Consider the following 18,197-nt stretch of genomic DNA (forward strand, 5'->3'; position numbering starts at 1 on the left):
CCACAACTGAAAATGGAGGCGCATTAGATCTGACATCCACCAACCCAGGAAGACCGGTCATCAAAGAGGAGGCTCCTTTTAGTCTGCTGTTCCTGAACAGAGAACGTGGTAAGTTTAAAAGTACTGTTTGTAATATCTGTGGCAAGCCTTTTGCTTCTAAGAGTGCATTGGAAATTCACTACCGCAGCCATACTAAAGAACGTCCATTTGTTTGTACAGTCTGCAGTCGTGGGTGTTCCACTATGGGTAATTTAAAACAGCACTTACTGACGCACAAATTAAAAGAGCTGCCTTCTCAGTTATTTGAACCCAACTTTACTCTAGGTCCCAGCCAAAGTACTCCTAGCCTGGTCACCAGTACAGCACCTACCATGATCAAAATGGAAGTGAATGGTCACAGCAAGCCGATCTCTTTGGGTGAGGTTCCCTCGCTTCCAGCTGGAATCCAGGTTCCTGCTGCACCACAGACAGTGATGAGTCCGGGGATCACCCCTATGCTGGCGCCCCCCCCTCGCCGGACTCCCAAGCAGCACAACTGTCAGTCGTGCGGGAAGACCTTCTCCTCAGCAAGTGCACTGCAGATACACGAGCGCACCCATACCGGTGAAAAACCGTTTGGTTGCACAATCTGTGGTAGAGCTTTTACCACAAAGGGGAATCTTAAGGTAAGAGGCCACATAAAACTGTAAAGGCTTGGGGAGGGGGGGGTTTAAGGCACTGCGCTTGAACTCAGCAGGTCTTGGTGCTTAGTGTTTGTCCCAAGGACAGGTGAGAAGGGAGCTTCAAGGAAATGCTTGCTGTATAGTGGCGGTCATTATGCTTCCACTGCGTTGAAGGTAGGGACTGGAAAGCAGCTGTGCAACGATGCGAACTTTAAACTGGTTCCAGGTGTATACATAGGCATGTTGTAGTTCTCCTGAGGGATGTGATGGCACACCCATCCAGCTGATGGACACGTTCTGGCAGTTCTTATGGACCATCAATGCAAAACAACCTCACTATAAACCAGAAACGCAGAGCTTGCTCAGCTCCTTGGGTGCCTCCCCAGTTTCTGTTTCCTACTCTGCTTTGCAGCCATTGCAGACTGGAAAGCTGTTTCTCACAGATTTACAACGAGTTACTATGGGACTGATGACTCTTATTCCTGCAGTCTGGTTAACCATCAGGACACAGCCTGGGGATTACATTTTTAAATGTCCTTTTTAAAAATATTAAATTTAGCAAAGTAATTCATGCCTCTGACGTGAGAAAAAATGCTATGAAAGTAGAGCAAGATGATAAAAGGGGAAGGGCAGGAAACAACACCCATCTCCTAGTACAAATAATGCCCTTGGTAATCTTCAGCATGTGAGGACTTCCAGCTTGCATGTGAAATTGTCTAACCTAAGAGACTATGTACTCTTTAGTCTTGCAGCACCGTGTTTGTTTTCACTGAGAAGAAGCAAATGCACATTGAAACACCACTACGGAACTGGGTTTTCTTTGTGTGGGCTGGCTGGACTTTAGAATTGTGTCTTAACTGGAATTGATTTGTTTTCAATGCGAATTAAAAGGCATTTCTTTTAAAAAGCAAGCGCAACTGTAAGTAACAGCATTTCAGGCCGGACGCCTCACCAGAACGTGCTAACTTGGGGGTGCTTCTTGTCCCTGTTTACTCTGCAGGTGCACATGGGGACTCACATGTGGAATAACGCCCCTGCGCGCCGTGGCCGCCGCCTCTCTGTGGAAAACCCCATGGCTTTGCTCGGTGGCGATGCGCTCAAGTTCTCCGAGATGTTCCAGAAGGATTTGGCAGCTCGGGCCATGAACGTTGACCCCAATTTTTGGAACCAGTATGCTGCAGCTATCACTAACGGACTTGCTATGAAGAACAATGAGATTTCTGTCATACAGAACGGAGGCATTCCTCAGCTCCCAGTAAGTCTAGGCGGAGGCGCCATCCCACCTCTAAGTAACCTTACTGGTGGCATGGACAAATCTCGCACGGGCAGCAGCCCTCCCATTGTCAGTCTGGACAAAGCAAGTTCCGAAACGGGAGCCAGTCGTCCATTCACCAGATTTATTGAGGATAATAAAGAGATTGGCATAAATTAAAAGCATTCATTCTGAGTAACTGCTGGACCACTACTCGGCACAACACTTGTCCTGTTCCATGTACAGCTTTTGAAGTTAAGCATTAGTTTCCTGACCTAAGTGCATAGGTTCCCTTTAAAGTTTTACCCATAGCAGAAATACATAACTCTATGGCTGCTGAAAAGTTGTCTTGCAAGATCTGCATGGTACTTCTTTCAACAGTGAGTTTGACTGTTACTGAGAACTTTGAAACCTTTTAATTTAACAGAAAACAAACAAACCAGTCATGGGATAACTTCATTAGAAACAGAAAGAGGCTAGTCTGTATCCACTTCGCTTCTGACAAAACTTATTATCACCTGAGAAAGGGGGGCTTCATTACAGCATTCTGTCACTCTTATTTGCTGGTTTTGTTCAAATTAGTTAGAAACTTGGACTATGTTTTTAGGAATCTTAATCTTAAATAAGTGATTTAGTACCCCAATGCTGTGTATTATTACAGTATCCTTGTCTGTAGTATTTATAATGTTAAGATTATGCGGGTAACAGACAATATACTAGCCCCAAACTTAAATGAAGCTTTTGTACTGCAAAATACATCTGGCTATGTGAATTTTTTTTTTTTTTAAGCAAGTTTTGTTTTACTATGAATAAGTGGTTTATTTCAATGCAGGCAAAATTGTGAAGTTTTATTGGGAAAGATAGCATGCTTTTCATGTGCAAGTACCTGTCAGTAACAAATCTTTTTTTATTTAAATATTTGTAGCTGCTATGTGGACAGTTGTTCTATTAAATGAAAAAAATGTAGTGTGGATTTTAGCTCAATGATTGGAAAACAAGTTACAGACAAACCTTAGCACCGTAAATTATTCACAACATTATAAACAGTTGTGAGTAAATATTTCGTGTTATCAAAGCTGTACAATAAAAAGGTAATGTTTGTATAATGTGGTTGCAAACTCTTAATTTATACTATTGCACTTTTAGTATTTTGTACTAGGGAGGTTTGTCTATAATTTGAAACTGAACAAAGATGTAAACTATTTTATAAATAATACTTTGACTTAAGGAATAAGGAGGAGGACCCTGTTGCAGTTTCATGTTTTGTTTTAAGGTCAAACAATGAGAGATCTCTATGAATTAAGCAGAAAAGTTGCAGAGAACTGTCAGATCCTTAGGAAATATGGAGCCTGCCATTTCTTAAATGGAAATGATTCATTTAACTTTTCTACGAAGCCCACTTAAAAGCATGACCGCCTCCGACAGAATTCTGATACAGTTATCTTAGGAGTGTGATATTAATACAAGTCTAGGATAGAGGAAGGAGAACATTGTGTAGGTTTAATTTTACTGTAATCTCTTCTGTCTCTTTCACACATAACCATGAGAAAGACAACTGCCAGCTGCCTAATAATATTAGAACAAAATAAGAACTTTTGGGCTGCGCGAGCAGTAGCAACACACAAACGTTCTGTATTTATTTCCAGCTCTGTCTGATTATCTTTTCAGATTTCTCCAAAGCACAATGTACTCCGATTAATCAAATATAATTTTACGTCGATTGCGTTGTTGAAATGACACCAAGTAAACAAAGGGAATGGTTCCACTCATAAGTTAGGCTGGGGATGCTGAGGAGACTGGGGCTTAATCAAAACTTGAACAGTAAATGTTTTGTGTACTACCTCATTTTTGTGCATTACAAGCATGGTGGAGCTGACACTATGAACTTCCGTCCAGCAGAATTGCTTGAGGGACGTTATGGGTAGCTGGGTAACAGCGCAAGGAGTTTTATGCCCCTGAAGAATGAATCAGACAGTGAGGTCTTCTCAGTTGAGACTGAAAAATAGGACAATCTTTCTTATACAACAGAAACCATTACTGTAAGAGGATGGACTATTTCTGCCATCGCATAATGGAGTGAAAAGAGATTCAAAGACTTAGATGTTTGTTTCTATTGGGAATGAACAATGAACTCTACAGCTCCATTTTCTACAATGATGAGGTAGAGATATATAGATTTATGTATCTCTCTATATAAGAAAAATTTTGTATCTGTAACACCTCTACAATATAACATCGTTTTTTGCCACTGTGTGTGGGTGATTAGAGGTGTTTCCAAGCATTAAAAAAAACAAAAACAAAAAAACAAACTGAGGTGGCTTAATGTTGCTGGATTTCAGCAATTGAATGTTTTTATTTATCTGTGTAATTTTTGGTGTGACTTTTTTTTTTTTGTTAGTATTTGGTACCATCTAGTGTTATCTCTGTTCCCTAAAGGATGTGTATAACTTAAAAAAAATTAGAAAAAAAAGAAAAAAAAAAGAGAAGAGAAAACAAAAAAAGGAAAAAAAGAAAAAATCTGTAAAGTGTTGTAAATAAGATGGTTGATGATGGTACAGTAAGACTGACCCCATTTTGTATTCAGGGTTAGGCCATTCCTCTCTGCATGGTGAAGAGAGACACTATTTTTATACTGTGATACCATGTAGGGCTAGGAGCCTCCCTGAAACAGCTGGGAATTGTTACCTAGATCCAATATTTTTTATTATTAAATCTTGTTGGCTTGACACATCTACTGATTGAAATGGATGTCTTAGTCTAGGTTACTATTTTTGTCATATGGAATTGAATAAAATGCAGGATGTAATATTATTTCTGAATTGCGTTCCTTGATTATTCTAATAACAGAGCAAGATATGAGACTAAGGTGACTTGTGGTAGATTGGTGTCAATGACTTCTAATCGTCGCATCTGAAAATCGGAATAAGGTCGACACCTTATATTCAAATGTTTTTCTAATTTATATTAACAGTGCAAAGGGATAGAATTATTAAAATCTCTTTTCTCATGAAAATAAATCGTTAGAGCATTTATTGCAAGACAGTAGAACAAAAAAAAAAAAAAAAAAAAAAAAAAAAAAAAAAAAAAAAAAAAAAAAAAAAAAACAAAACAAAACCACCAAAACGAAACAAAAATATTTTGGAGTGGGGAAAACAGACTTCGGAAGGACTACTCTTTTAAATTAACTGCTTGCTGAACACTTTTCATGTATTACCTACTGAAAAAGCCTCCTTTTCAGGTTGTTTAAATATCTGCCTAATATTCACAATATACTGCACAGTAAAATCTGGGAACAAATTTATCAGGAGCAGTTCAAATTCTAAAATAAAAGAAAAAGGAAAAAAATTGACAACTCGCATCCGTTCATTCCAAATGACATAACCTGTACATTTAAACCTATGATTTTGTTTCATCTTTTTTTTTCAAGACCCTAATTTCTCAAAGCATGTCTAACTTTAACCAAATTATTTTTTCATATTGATTTAAATTAAAAGTATTTACATTCTTAAGGTTAGGCATGTGATTAAGTATCTCCTGCAAAAAAAAAAGTTGTATGTTCGAGTAACCTTCAAGCTGTTATATTCCGATGTTGAATGCCTGTTGCATTTAAAACGGACAAAAGATAAATAAAAGAGAAAAATCTGTATTAATCATCTTTCAGTGGCCTTGTTATGAAGATACTGTGTTTTATAAGACGAACCCAAAGAAGGTATGAGTTTCCTCAGGTGACTCAACAACAGCGATAGGTTTGTGCTTTTCTTCCTGCATCCACGTCCCTGAGCCTTGCTGAGAGAAAACATGATATGCAAAAGAGGAGGGAAGCAAAGGAGCACTGATAGTTACAGTTCTGTTCAAAACACAAGAGGAAAATTACCTGTCTTCCCCTCCCCCCCCCCAAAAAAAAAAAAAGGATGAAAGCAGAATGGTATCTATTTTTAAATATGTACGGGTTATTTTTTTTTTTTTTCATTATAGGAACACATGAAGTAGTAAAATGCGCTACACAGATAAAAATGGTCAAAGTCTGTTGAATTACAGATGTTTAAAAATAGAACTATGTAGGAATTCTATGTGTTTAGAAAAGTTACTGGTTATGATTTTTTGAGCGGAGGGTTATTTTACTACATGAAAATTCCAGCAAGGCTTTCAAACTCTTCAATTACATTTTTCTCGTAAGTTATTGAAAAGAGAACATCTATGACAAATGGTTGGCATTACTAAATTTTTGTCCATTTTTTTTTCCGTTTTGTATATATTAGTCATCAGTGTGTTATCTGTCCCTTTACCTGTTTTGTCTCTTCTCTCTTGGCAAACACTTTGTTTTTCTAAGGCTGCATTTGTGCTGTATTTGTGTTGTCTTTAATTTACTTCTCTGCATGTACTCTGTCGTTCGGAAGATACTGTGTTTTATTTTTTTTCCTTTTTTCTCTAATTCTGCAGAGGTCAAAAGCGCTGCCTGTTTTTTACGTCTTTGTGTAACACTAGCATAATGAATGATGAAGTCTTCAGTGATGTGATCAGGTATGTGCATAGCTCACAGGATTTGCCAATAAACATGCCATTCACACTCCTTCCTCCAGATGAAGGCATGAGGTTTGTTAGTGTTGCTGGTCTGGGGCAGCTGCAGATGGGCAGGAGGATGGAAGTTCCCGATCCTGACTTCACTGTGCCTGCTTTTATAGCGCTGAAGCTCTGTGTGCTTCAGTGGAGACACTCTAGGTTTATTCTGGTGCGAGAGGGACTGCTTCCAGGTTCATTATTTATTATCAAAACAATAGCTAGCTGTACAGTCTATTTTAAAGTATGTCTAAGCAGAAACATTCTGGACTTTATTTTTTAAAAGAGGGAAAATATACATAAAATATATATTTTAGTACATTCCACAGGATTATCCCAGCTTTAAAGGAGCCCCTGAAAGGTGAATCTAAAAAAAAAAAAAAAAATATAGCTGTGTCCCTTAATATAGAATTTGATGTCATCATATGAATAATCAGTATATTCACACAAATGAGTAAAAGAACCTGTATTTTTATGCATAAAAGAAGAATAGGAGACTCTTGCTATGGCTCTGCTATGCGAGGTTGGCACTCACAGGGAAATGCCTTCCCTTTGCAGATACTAAAGGTATCAGCAGATTTATGAAAAGCAAAACGCATGTTTGTGCATGTTGCAGCACCAGTGTATAGGATTTTATGTTTTCAAAGGGAGAATGTCTCAATCTCAATTGACAAAGCGACAAATACAAAAGCCAACAGCTTTCAGCTGTGCCACTGGCATATTTTGAAGATGTGGGCAAGTCACTAAATGCACACAGATTTTGACTGAGATTGAGATACTTCTGGGGCCTCTGGGAATCAGGGACTGAACTTCCCTTGCAGCTTCAGCTAGCACCTTGTAGTATCGGGGTGAGTTGCCTTATCAGTAAGATGGGGCACCACTTTTGCACCTACCTCACGAGGGTGTTGTGAGGAATGGTTTGACATTTGTACAGTGTTTCAGAGAAGGAAAATGCTTGGTATTGTCACTGATTTTAGAGACTTTGCAGTACACGTGCTATTATTTATTATTTGTAATCCAGCAGTATATATGAGATCAGTCAGAACTGAAAGGCCTTACCCTAAATACTGTACGCTCGCCTAGTTGGGATTGATACAAAATTTTACTCAGTAACATTTTGTAAGGGAGATTATTGATTACTATAGGGTTTAATTCAATTATTTAGGTATTCAAACTGATTATAGGTTTTAGGCCATGGCAGAGGATTATCTGGTATCACGTTTTGTTTTGAGCTTGTATTGGTTTTCAGAAAAAGCGCACCAATTTTCTGTGGATAATCTAGGTTCAAATCTTGCTATCAGTGGAATTCTACTGTACTTTTTGCTATTAAAGCTAAATGTTAAAATACATGTGTGTGTATACATTATTATAGACCAATATATAATATATATATGTACCTATAAACATGTATGTTTTAAATTTCTTTAGCTGCTTAGAATTTATCTCAAACCACGTGTGGCATATTTTGCTCAAGCATTGTGCATTTCAGGTTCAACTTAAACATCATTTAATTTCAAATTTAATCCTTACTGTCATTTGAATGCTGAACAGAAAGCAGTTTGTTTCCCAGATTGGCAAACTATAGTTAATATTTTTTACAGGTATCTGATTTACAATACTATGTTAAACAGCCTCTTTATCAACTGTTCATGTGCTAAATTTATTAGCTCAATTAATTCTATTGATACTCTTGACTTTTTATATGATTATACAGAAAGTTTTTGGTTTAGCTTTGTTAAAGCTGTCTTTAGTGATGTTAGTCTCGCTGATTTCACTCAGGCACATCACAGAGTAAAGGTCTAAGTAATGGTGGGTGAATCTAGTCTAGAGAATGTCTCTTTCTTTTCCCTCTGGACATTACTGACATCTCTCCACCACCTCGTTCTGGTTACCAGCCTTTCTTATGTGTTGATTTGACTCGTGGCTCAGCCAGTTTTGTCCAGCACTTCGCACTTCTTCTGCTACAGTGCACGCTTCATATGAGACCTGTAGATATACTAACATAAGTATTGTATTTAAGATAGGCTGGTGGTGGAGGGTGTAAGTGAACACCTACCCTGGAAGCTGTATGCAGTTACCTGCTGTGTGTGGTCGTCAGGAGGTTTTTATCACTTTATGCTCTCAATACTCGGCAGGATATAGGAGGTTTCGGTTGGGCTTCTGCTTTTTAAATGACCCTTGTAAGAAAAGTTATGAGCAGATACCTTAAGCAGGGTGAGAGTTTTGCAGTCCTTTGATCGGGGCTTGCCTTTTCTTCTGCCTGTTTTCTGTTAAATGACTCTTCCCAACATAGCCTTCTAGATCACTTGGCAGATTTGACTTGGGAATTACAACAAATCCAGCATTTGGTCTATATTTTTCATTACCATTGTTAAAACATTTAAATATTTATTCTAAGAAGGTCAGTTAGCTGCATTTTAAATGGGCTGAACATTCTAGTTAACATTCAGTTAACATTTAGTCCTTCACCTAGGTTTTAGTCTGCCTTTATCCCGTTCCAAACAGGCTTCCTGAAACCAGTGGGTTTTATACTAAGACATCAGCTAATGCGTCTAATGGGTAGCAGAATTGATTTCCCTGTGCACTTTGGAAATGTTCTTAAAAGAATATTCAGTAAAATCTTGAAACAGTTTCTTACATTTCCTGTGTCATTGAATGTGACATCTACGCCAATATTTGGCAACAGTCTGGTCCAGTCTGTGGTACTTTCCCTTACACTGGGCAGCCCAGCGCTCCACCATTTACCCTAGATAAACTAATGACACATGCCAACCAGTATTACTCATTGAAAGAAATTTTTTTTAATATGTTACCAAGCATCTGATTGCAATAGCTGCAGTTCCAGCCTCACAGAAGGTAGATTAAATGAGCCTGGTAGTCTCTGTAGCCTACCTCTTTCCTCTTCCCCAAACCCTTCTATCTTCATGAGGCAGTTTGCCAGTGTTTCCCCTGTGATAATGTATCTTCTCTTTCTTTTCTGCAAAGTAGTTCTGCTGTGCTGGTTTCTTTGGTCTCGTTGTCTTCCTGTACATGTCTGTGTTCTTCACATGTTTTCTTTTAAGGCAGGGTTAGATTTGTCTGATGCACACATTGGCCCTTGTATTGAGATTAATTTATTCTTTTTTGGGGGGGGGGCAGGTGGTATTGTCACTACTTGTATCTCCCCCTAATTCCAATTAATTTCTCCCATTTCTATGAGTAGGAGATACTGCACAATGAAGCAAAATTCAGCACACTGAAACTTGGAAAAAATTTAAAATGTTTGTCTATCTAGGATTAGTGCACACTCACACATTGAGCATTCAGTTTTATTAACCTCAACTTTTGGACTTGTTATACATATAACCAGTTCCACTCTTAATTCCTTTATATCTGGAGATGTTTTTAGGCTGATCACTGTTTTCCATACTTTTTAAAAATAGCAGCATATTCCCAAAAACCTGCAACAAGCAAATTGTAATGAGTAATCAAATTTTGCTATTATTTCAATGGAACAAGTCACATATAGTGCTGAGATGGAAGTAAAGCTCAAATGAGTACAGTAAGTAGCTTTTTCTTTCTGCCTTAATATCTCTAGTGCTAGATGGGAGAAAAATAATAGGATCTTTTACCACATGAAAAGCAACCAATATAGATATCATAACACTAGTGATGTTAAACACAAACATAGGCACAGTACCAGAATTAAACACAACAGAAAATACAAGAATTCAAGATACTAGATTTTAAAAATATAAATAGTAAGGAAACAGAAACATACTTCTAGACAAGTAATAATCCCTAATTATTAGTAGCTCCCTAATAAGCCTTATTTTTTTTTTCAAGGATTCATTTATCTGAGATCAAGAGAATCTGGGGGAGGCTGAGCAGTGTGTCCCTGGGTTCAGCTCCTTGTTAGACTTTCTCATCAGCTCAGGAAATGCATATTCAAGTTCAGCTGTTAAGGTGGAGGAGCTCTTGAAAACCAGAAATATCATCTAGTTAATTTTAGTATGTGTGAATATCCCAAGCACATTTCCAGTTTACCCCCGTTCCGGGGTCTTAAAAAAAAATTGGAATATTTTATTATCTCTGAAGCTTACCGTAGTACTCCAAAACAGGAATGAAAATGACCCTTGGCACATCCTGATAATTGTGTCCACGAAAGGACTCGTCTCTCTTTTACTGAGCGGAGATTTCTGCAGATCACTCCTCCTTTACACTGGTATGAGCAAAATCAAATGGCTGTAGTGACCGTGTCATCCCTTTTTCATCAGAGCAAGGCACTTGTCTTTTTTGGTAACCATAAATTTTTCTGTTAGAAGTCACAGTACATGCTGGAACAAACGTAAGATAATCAAGATTTCTCTATAAAACAGACCTGTTTCTGTTCTGAAGGCCACCTGGCCCAGCAGAAGCTGCTTCTATACAGTTTCAAATGCTTTCATTCCGTTGAAAAAGGACAGTTAACTCCAAAGGGAATACTGAGACAGGCCTTTGGATTCAAAATCCTGCCTGGATGTTGAATGGGAGCGTGTCCCTCAGCCCATGTCAAAACTGCCCATGACCATGTTGGGGGCTGATGGGGCAATTCCTGGCCTCCTGCCCTGGCCATGGTCAGTTCAAGGAGACTGTCAAAAGCTATGAGGGCATTTCTTTTGAGAGGAGGACAATGTACTTTTAGGTGGAGTGATTTTCCATCCTATCTTTACGTAGATGTATTTTTAAAGTAACTGGAATTGACTCTTTATGAGACCTCTCCTTTTGGTGTCTTTCTCTCTTTCCATTAGGAATTAGACCCATCTTACATGGTTTTGTAGTTCACATCTCTATGCTTCTGGAAAGCTGAGCTTCTTCCACCAACTCTCATGTGTGAAAAGAGAATTGTTCCCTGTAGGTTTTCTGAGGGGGTTCTCCAGATCCTGTGAAGCTGCCAGAACATCTTTTAGCACACGTTTATTCGTTATTTTATCTAGGTTTATCATCTAGCCCACTCCTGTTCCAGCATAAGAATATACACAAGGTTATTTAGGAATAATATTTCCTGAATACTTGTGTAGACAGAGTAGTCCCCTAAGTAATGAGTTCAATTAGGCTAAGATGCACTATGTAGCAATTCAATAACAAAAGTCCTGGGAGGCAGGGGGAGAAGAGGCTTGCCAATTGCTTACACACAGTATGCTGGATGACAACTAAAAGACGCCGTGCTGTGGCATATTTGGCACATGCTGGCCTTCAGTTATGCCTGGCAACCCCCAAGGTTTGAGCGGTTCCTTACTAAGGTTTCAATCAAGGAAAAAAAAAAAAAATATATATAGCATGGTGTGCAAATTAGTAAGACAACAGGCTCCGTTTGAAATCTCTTCGGGGATGTTCAATCTTACAGAATACCAGCATCCAAGGAAATCAATTTATCTTCCATTTTTGCCTAAAAAATTGTCAATAGACAGTTTAATTTGCCAATTCACTACCCTGAATACAGGGTGTTGGATTCAGAACTGTAACTTAAAGAAAACATTCTCAAAACCTGAAATGCAAACAATTTTTTCAGATTTGACTTGGGAATTACAACAAATCCAGCATTTGGTCTATATTTCTCATTACCATTGTTAAAGCATTTAAATATTTATTCTAAGAAGGTCAGTTAGCTGCATTTTAAATGGGCTGAACATTCTACCATGTTATTAAAATTACATACCTCCACCATATATATTCTTTTGAGAGAATAATGCACTGCAAAAAATACCTAGAAATCTTCTTTGGCTCTGCCTGTAGTCCAGTGAGACTACTCTTCTCAGTTTCCACTTCAAGTGCAATGTCCTCTTGAGGAAACTGTCCTGTAAAATGTGGAGACATTGCTCATTTTTTAGAGAAAAATCCTTCAAGATTTGAAGTCTACTTCAAGCCATTATAATGGCTATTCAAATAAAAACAAATCGCAGAACCTAGCGACATTACACTAAAATAATATGGAATTGAAAGATTGTTGTGCCAATACCTCTGAGTCATTTGCTTTCCAAGCTTCTGTTTGTGTGATAGCAGTGGGATTTTGCCTGCCAGAGCATTCAGCATTGTTCTACATTTTCTGAGGAGGGGACTGCCAGTCAAACGTCTTGGCAGCTGCTGGGGTTAAGACTTCAGAGGCTTGAGGTATTGGTACAGATTTCTTAGCCTTGATTTTTCTGGAGGCTGTTAAAATGTAAAGTTTCACTCAAAAGAATTATCCCATTTTGGTTGTCTTGAGTCAGAGAGTCAAAGGAAAACTTTGGGAAAAAGTTTTCAGAAAGCAGATTTGAGCTGCTGACACCGTGCCACAGCTTTAGAATCTGCGTTGAGGTGCCATTCATGGTCTACAAAGGTTAGAACTTGCCCACTGGGTTGGGATCCTTGAGCCATACCACATCTGATTGCTGAAAAAAAAAAAAAAACAGCAAAAGTAAGATCTTGACAGGATATAGGAAAACAGAAAGAAGCCCCTTTTTCTGCACTGCAAGACAGAGATTTGGCTGTTCTCCTGAGCATTAAAATTGATGTGCTATAGTTTTCATGATTAGAGCATTACAGTAGAGCTGGAGCTCTACCAGGGATTTTGATATGGATTTTTCATGGTTTGTTTTTAACCCATCTATATGCCAGTTCATTAACTTGAGGTAAGCTTTTCTCAGCTTGTATTTGACTTCTGCTCTCATTATTCTTATAACTGGCTTCTTTCCATGCTATTTTGTACTCTGGCAAATTGTACTGTTCTGTTCACAGGATGTATTACTGCATAAGTAGTTGTAGCATAAGTGAAAACATTCGGAGAAATCACGAACAGCCATCACACTGGTGGTTTTATTTGTTTATACATCAGTTACTGTACTCCTTTATATTCTCACCTTTGGCTGAATAGGGTATTTTTGTCTACATTTTTTTTTCCTGTGTAAGTAGGGCACAACCTTGCTAGCTGATCCTCTGTTCTGAGACCAAATTCCCACTAGCTTGTGCCCAACTCTGAAGTTTGTATTTCTCTTGGAGTGATGTATCCACCTTATGTAGTCCTCCATGAGTTATTTTGTGGTTAATATGTAGGAACTGGGAGGGTATCTTTTTTCTTTCAGAAGGATTCAGAGATTTTAGTCACTTATTAAAGCATTGCTACCAAAATGATCAGAAAAGATTGCTTGAAGTTGCGGCAAAAGCTGGAGGTGATATAAAGCAAAGTAGGCAGCCTTAACACAGTACAGAACTAAGCAGAAGACAAGAAAGGTTCACAGGAGAAGGAAAGAAGGAAGGGAGGAAGGAAAGGAGGGAGAGAGGGAGATGTAAAGTGATCGGGGGCTATCTGGGCTATGCCACATTTAGTAAAAGATCTTTATACAATGCCTTCAAAGAATGCAAGACAGAAGTAATACATAGTGCATACACAATGTGTGCAGACTGCAGGCTTTTCATTAGCTGCTTGATTTTTCTTATGTGCCTTCAGACAAAACTTACTTACAATTTGTTACTTTTCTTCAGTATTTCCCACTTTGAAAATCACTCATTTTTAATTATCAGCCCTGCTTTTCCCTCAATGTCAAACTTTAAAGCTATAATTGCTCCACTGACTGTTACGAAAGTTGGCCTATAGCAAGTTACAGTAGTTCCATAACAAATTATGTGGGCTCATTCTGGACATATAAAGTGCATCTCAGCTAAACAAAGCTCTTATCTAGGATTATCAGTAGCACTTCAGAACGCATTGCCTGTGTTCTGGTCTCGTAAAATTGGCCTTTCAGGCCTTCTAGAGGTTCAACTGTTGCTGTAACAGTGGAAGAGTGTGTATTTGATGGATTTGTTGTAATTTGGCTTTATTGTCTTTGAAGAAGCTGGTGGACTTGCTGAAGAAAATTCTTGAAATGCTACTGAACAGATTCAGGGAGAGACTGTGGATGGCCAGACTAGTGGAGTCCAGCAGAGTCACTGCTCAGTTTGTATCTTTGGGAGACCAAAAGGCTGAAAGGAAGATTGTGAAGCAGACAGCCAAGCCTCAGGGGTGATGGAAAAAAATGTCATAGGGCTGTGGGGAAATTCAGCAGACCTTTCTGCTTCTCAGTTAGTGACTGTTTCGAAGGAAGAATACACCTAGCAGGCTGAGTTAGGCAGAGAACTGAGTGTAACAAAGTTGATTTTGTTCTCTCTGGCTCCCTTAAGGATATTTTTCTATTTAAAAGCTTGTTTAAATAAAAGCTTTTATTCAAATAAAACTTAGCTTTCCTGAGTTGGGGTAGAGAAGATGCTGAGGAGGAGGCAGGCCTGCCGCAAAGCTGCAGGTGAAACATTTCGAGTCTTGTTATCTTCTTCATGAGCACACCGCAGCAGCTTTCTTGGGCCATTACCGGAGCTAGGAAATGCCCTCACCTCACTTATTCAGCCAGGGTACAAACAAAGCTGGAACGTGTTTCTCGCTGTTTTGAGCTTCTGCAACTCACAGTGGTAGGGTAAGAAGAAAAAGAGGAAGGCTTACATCTATCCTAGGGGAAATGGTAGTGAGGAAGATCTGAGGTAGCAAAGCAAATGGTAAAGAATATCATTCCCCATTAGTTGACACGCTTGGGCAGGAGGTGAAGGCATTTCTTCCAATACACAGCTCTTTGAAGTTAACTGCCTCCAGGCTGATCTCTTTTTTGACGGTATTTGAAACTACTCAGGAAATGCCGTTGGGGAGGAGCAAGGCTCTCCACTCATGTAGACCTACTTCCCATGCAGAATGGACTGTAACTGAGTCTGTAGATGCAGTTGCTTTTATAGGGTGCCAAATGCAATTTAAAATAGTGGTCACTTACACACCTGAGAAGGGGGGAGCAGGATGTGGGGAGAGGCTCACACTTGCCACCTCCGAGTCTCCCTGGGTCTGGATTAGTTTTCATGATTCACATCGCTGCTACTCCCTTCTGGATGGAGCAGTTGGGAAATTAAAAATGGCTGAAACTGGATGAAATTAAAATATTCTAGTCTGGACATGTGGAATGGATTTACTTATGGGCATTGGTCAACCCTGCTCTTGCATATGTGCAAGCATATTTTGCACTTGTACTCAAATCAGAATGATCCATTTTAAAACGGTATTTAAAGAAAGAGCAAATGAGTGTTTAACTACCCCCTTTCTGAAATACCTGGTTTTTTTACAATGATAACTTATGTTTTCCTATGCCACCAGCATCTGAATTCAGCTGTCAGGCTTGTGCTTTCTTTTGTATCCCTTGGCTATGCCAGTTTTAGGATTGATCTGCCTATCTAATGCTATTGAGCTCCTGGATACGTGCACATTTTCTACTCTCCTCTTCCACCTTTTTCTCCCCTTTAGTTACTACCAGTGTTTGTGAACCATTATAACTCCACTTCTGCTGGTTTAATTAAATTTACCTATGGAAAACAAAGACATGAGATCTGGCAGTCAGGGAGCTCAGGGACACAAGGTGATCTGTTACTGAATAAAGTGATGCTTGAGAGGTGCTATTCTTTATGCATCATCATGATCATCAGATAAGGAAGAATCATATGACACATTGCAAGAATGCTTTGAGGAAAGTGAAATTCTAATCCTTTCCCAACATAATCATAATGATGTAAATGTATCCCTTTATATGGTGTAAAATTGATTTTTCCTTCCTGTTAACAGCTGTACGATTTCTGTTCTGCACACATTTTTCTTCAAAACTGCCTACTTCCCTCTGAGTACATTGCTGTTCTTTTCCTTCCCCCTTCTTTAAACCCATTCATTTTTTATTTATTTTATTTGCCATCCTGACCCTTGGTAAGGTTAAAATGATTATTCAGCAGTTGTGCACTGTTGAATTACCAGTCTTTTGTTCCACGGTCTATTTTGTTGTTGGTGTACTCCATAGACGCCTTTGACTCAATTATCACTGATATTGTTAATCTCTGGGCCACTCAAGATGAATTCCCAAACTGTATAAAGATGACATTGGTCTTTTCTATTCTTAAAAGACTAATTCTTTTGACAGAAATCCAGGAAACTTCAACCTGTGAATGAATAAGGTAAAAAGGACAGAGCAATGATGCGATACTTTTTATCACTCTGACATTGTAACTCGATTCTATTATAACTTCTCTTAGGAATCTGATATCCTAGTCCAATAAAAAGTATGGCAACCTTTATTTTATGTAACAAAAATCCAGCCTGTTCACGTACACTGCTGGACCTTAGCTGTCATAATGTGGTCAAAGGAGCGCAAAGGGCTGTGCTCTGTTCTCAGAAATAACTTCTGTGCTTGGAAGCGTAAGGAGTCCCACAGATGTCCAGTGATATGAGGAAATTTTACTGATTTGCTATCTTGATTGGGGAGGGGGCAAACTCTTGTACTGCAGAGTTCTCACGGGAAGGCAGGTCTGCTGGAATAGAGGTGTCTCACAAACTCACTGGACTTTTCCGGCACTTGAACTGAAGTAAAGCCTGTGGTTTTATATTTTGTTTTAGAGGCTAGTGAAAGGCCTCTAAACATGTGTGTGTTTTGATGGAAAATGCTAAGAGCAGCACCCATAAGGACCTCAAGGGAGGTGACCACCCATAAATACTGCCTGCTTTCAGCACTGAATGCACCCTAATACTCTATAAAGCTAAAGCATACAAAAGGTAGGTAAAAGGTGGATTTTTCCATCTAGTCACTGATCTCATTGTGGATTTTCTACCACAACTCTAATGATAATGTTAATTGTTTAAGCCCATCTCTCACTTTTCTCCTGCTTTTCTGGCTTCCACTCCTCAACTTCCCCGGAGATGTCTCTGATTCCTGCCTATTCCATGTTTACCTGCCACAGTTCTCCTTAATTCTCGTCTGCCACTCACATCCCCCTCAAACCTCTGACACAATATTCAAACCTGCCTTTATACAGGAACATCTCACTTCCTTGGCTCCGCTCACTCCAGCCAAGGAGAAGCTGGTTATTCTTTAGACCAAGATTCGTTCCCAGTTGCAGAGCTTCCAACTTGATCTTCTCAGTGAACTAGTTATGGCTTTAGCCTGATTAGGTGGCTCGGATAGGACTTAGATACATGGCAGGAAGGAGATTATTCAAAAAGGAGGATTAGACAGATAATAGCTAAATTGGCAGAGAAGCTAATCCTGTGCATGTGCAAGAGGGACAACTTAGCTGTCAAGGGACTTTCCCCTCTCTCATCTGTGTGGCTGCTGGAATAAGATAGGTGGGGAGACCTGCAAAGTGAGATGGATGTTAGGTACAGCTCTAAGGACTCTGAGTCCCACTGCCTTCACTGCAGTCCTAAAATGGGAGTGGGCCTAACCTGTTAGAGATAATGATACAGATGCTGTACTAAGAGTCACCAGTCCACTTTTAGTATTTAAAAAAATACACATGGATAGATTTGTATGTAATGTAGATACCTATTCACAGGTATACCTATCTTATAAGATGCTTTATGGCTGTTTTATCTGTCGTAAACAAGTTCAGTATGCCAGTGCAAGTGCAAAACCAGCCAGGGATGCTCTTTTTTTTAATCTTTTTTTTTCTGGGGCTTGGTGGGGAAGGGTTGGGGCGGGACAGAGGTGGTGGTGGCATCAATAATATGGAAAGATTTAATATTTGGTCATAAGTGCCTCTGTTACTCAGAATTTGCAGTAGCTCTAGAACACTGAGACTTGTATTTGGCAAAAGGATCACAGTCTTACACTTACTGAAAAAAGATTTTTCATCTCTCTGTCTTTGACCATAGCCTCTTTTTATTTAGTGTGACTTCTTTACCA

The 18,197-nt window shown here is 39.0% G+C and overlaps 1 protein-coding gene across 5 annotated transcripts in view; it reads left to right on the top strand.

Annotated features, from left to right (window-relative positions):
• Nucleotides 1–18,197, top strand: part of SALL3 (spalt like transcription factor 3) — a 48,863-nt gene that overhangs the window by 18,171 nt on the left and 12,495 nt on the right. For 3 of the 5 annotated variants that reach the window (XM_027886555.1, XM_027886556.1, XM_027886557.1), the window contains exons 2-4: nucleotides 1–108; nucleotides 325–665; nucleotides 1,663–4,988. The exon at nucleotides 1–108 is cut by the window's left edge. In XM_027886555.1, the coding sequence (XP_027742356.1) occupies nucleotides 1–108; nucleotides 325–665; nucleotides 1,663–2,094 (881 nt within the window). In that variant the 3' untranslated portion in view covers nucleotides 2,095–4,988. Of the gene's footprint in view, nucleotides 109–324; nucleotides 666–1,662; nucleotides 4,989–6,354; nucleotides 7,819–18,197 lie in introns of those variants that run through there. The other 2 variants (XM_027886559.1, XM_027886558.1) reach the window with 2 other exon arrangements.

This window comes from Empidonax traillii, unplaced genomic scaffold (genome assembly GCF_003031625.1).
Source record: "Empidonax traillii isolate 1590-97213 ecotype Southwest subspecies unplaced genomic scaffold, ASM303162v1 scaffold189:size1549363, whole genome shotgun sequence".
Taxonomy (NCBI): Eukaryota; Metazoa; Chordata; class Aves; order Passeriformes; family Tyrannidae; genus Empidonax; species Empidonax traillii.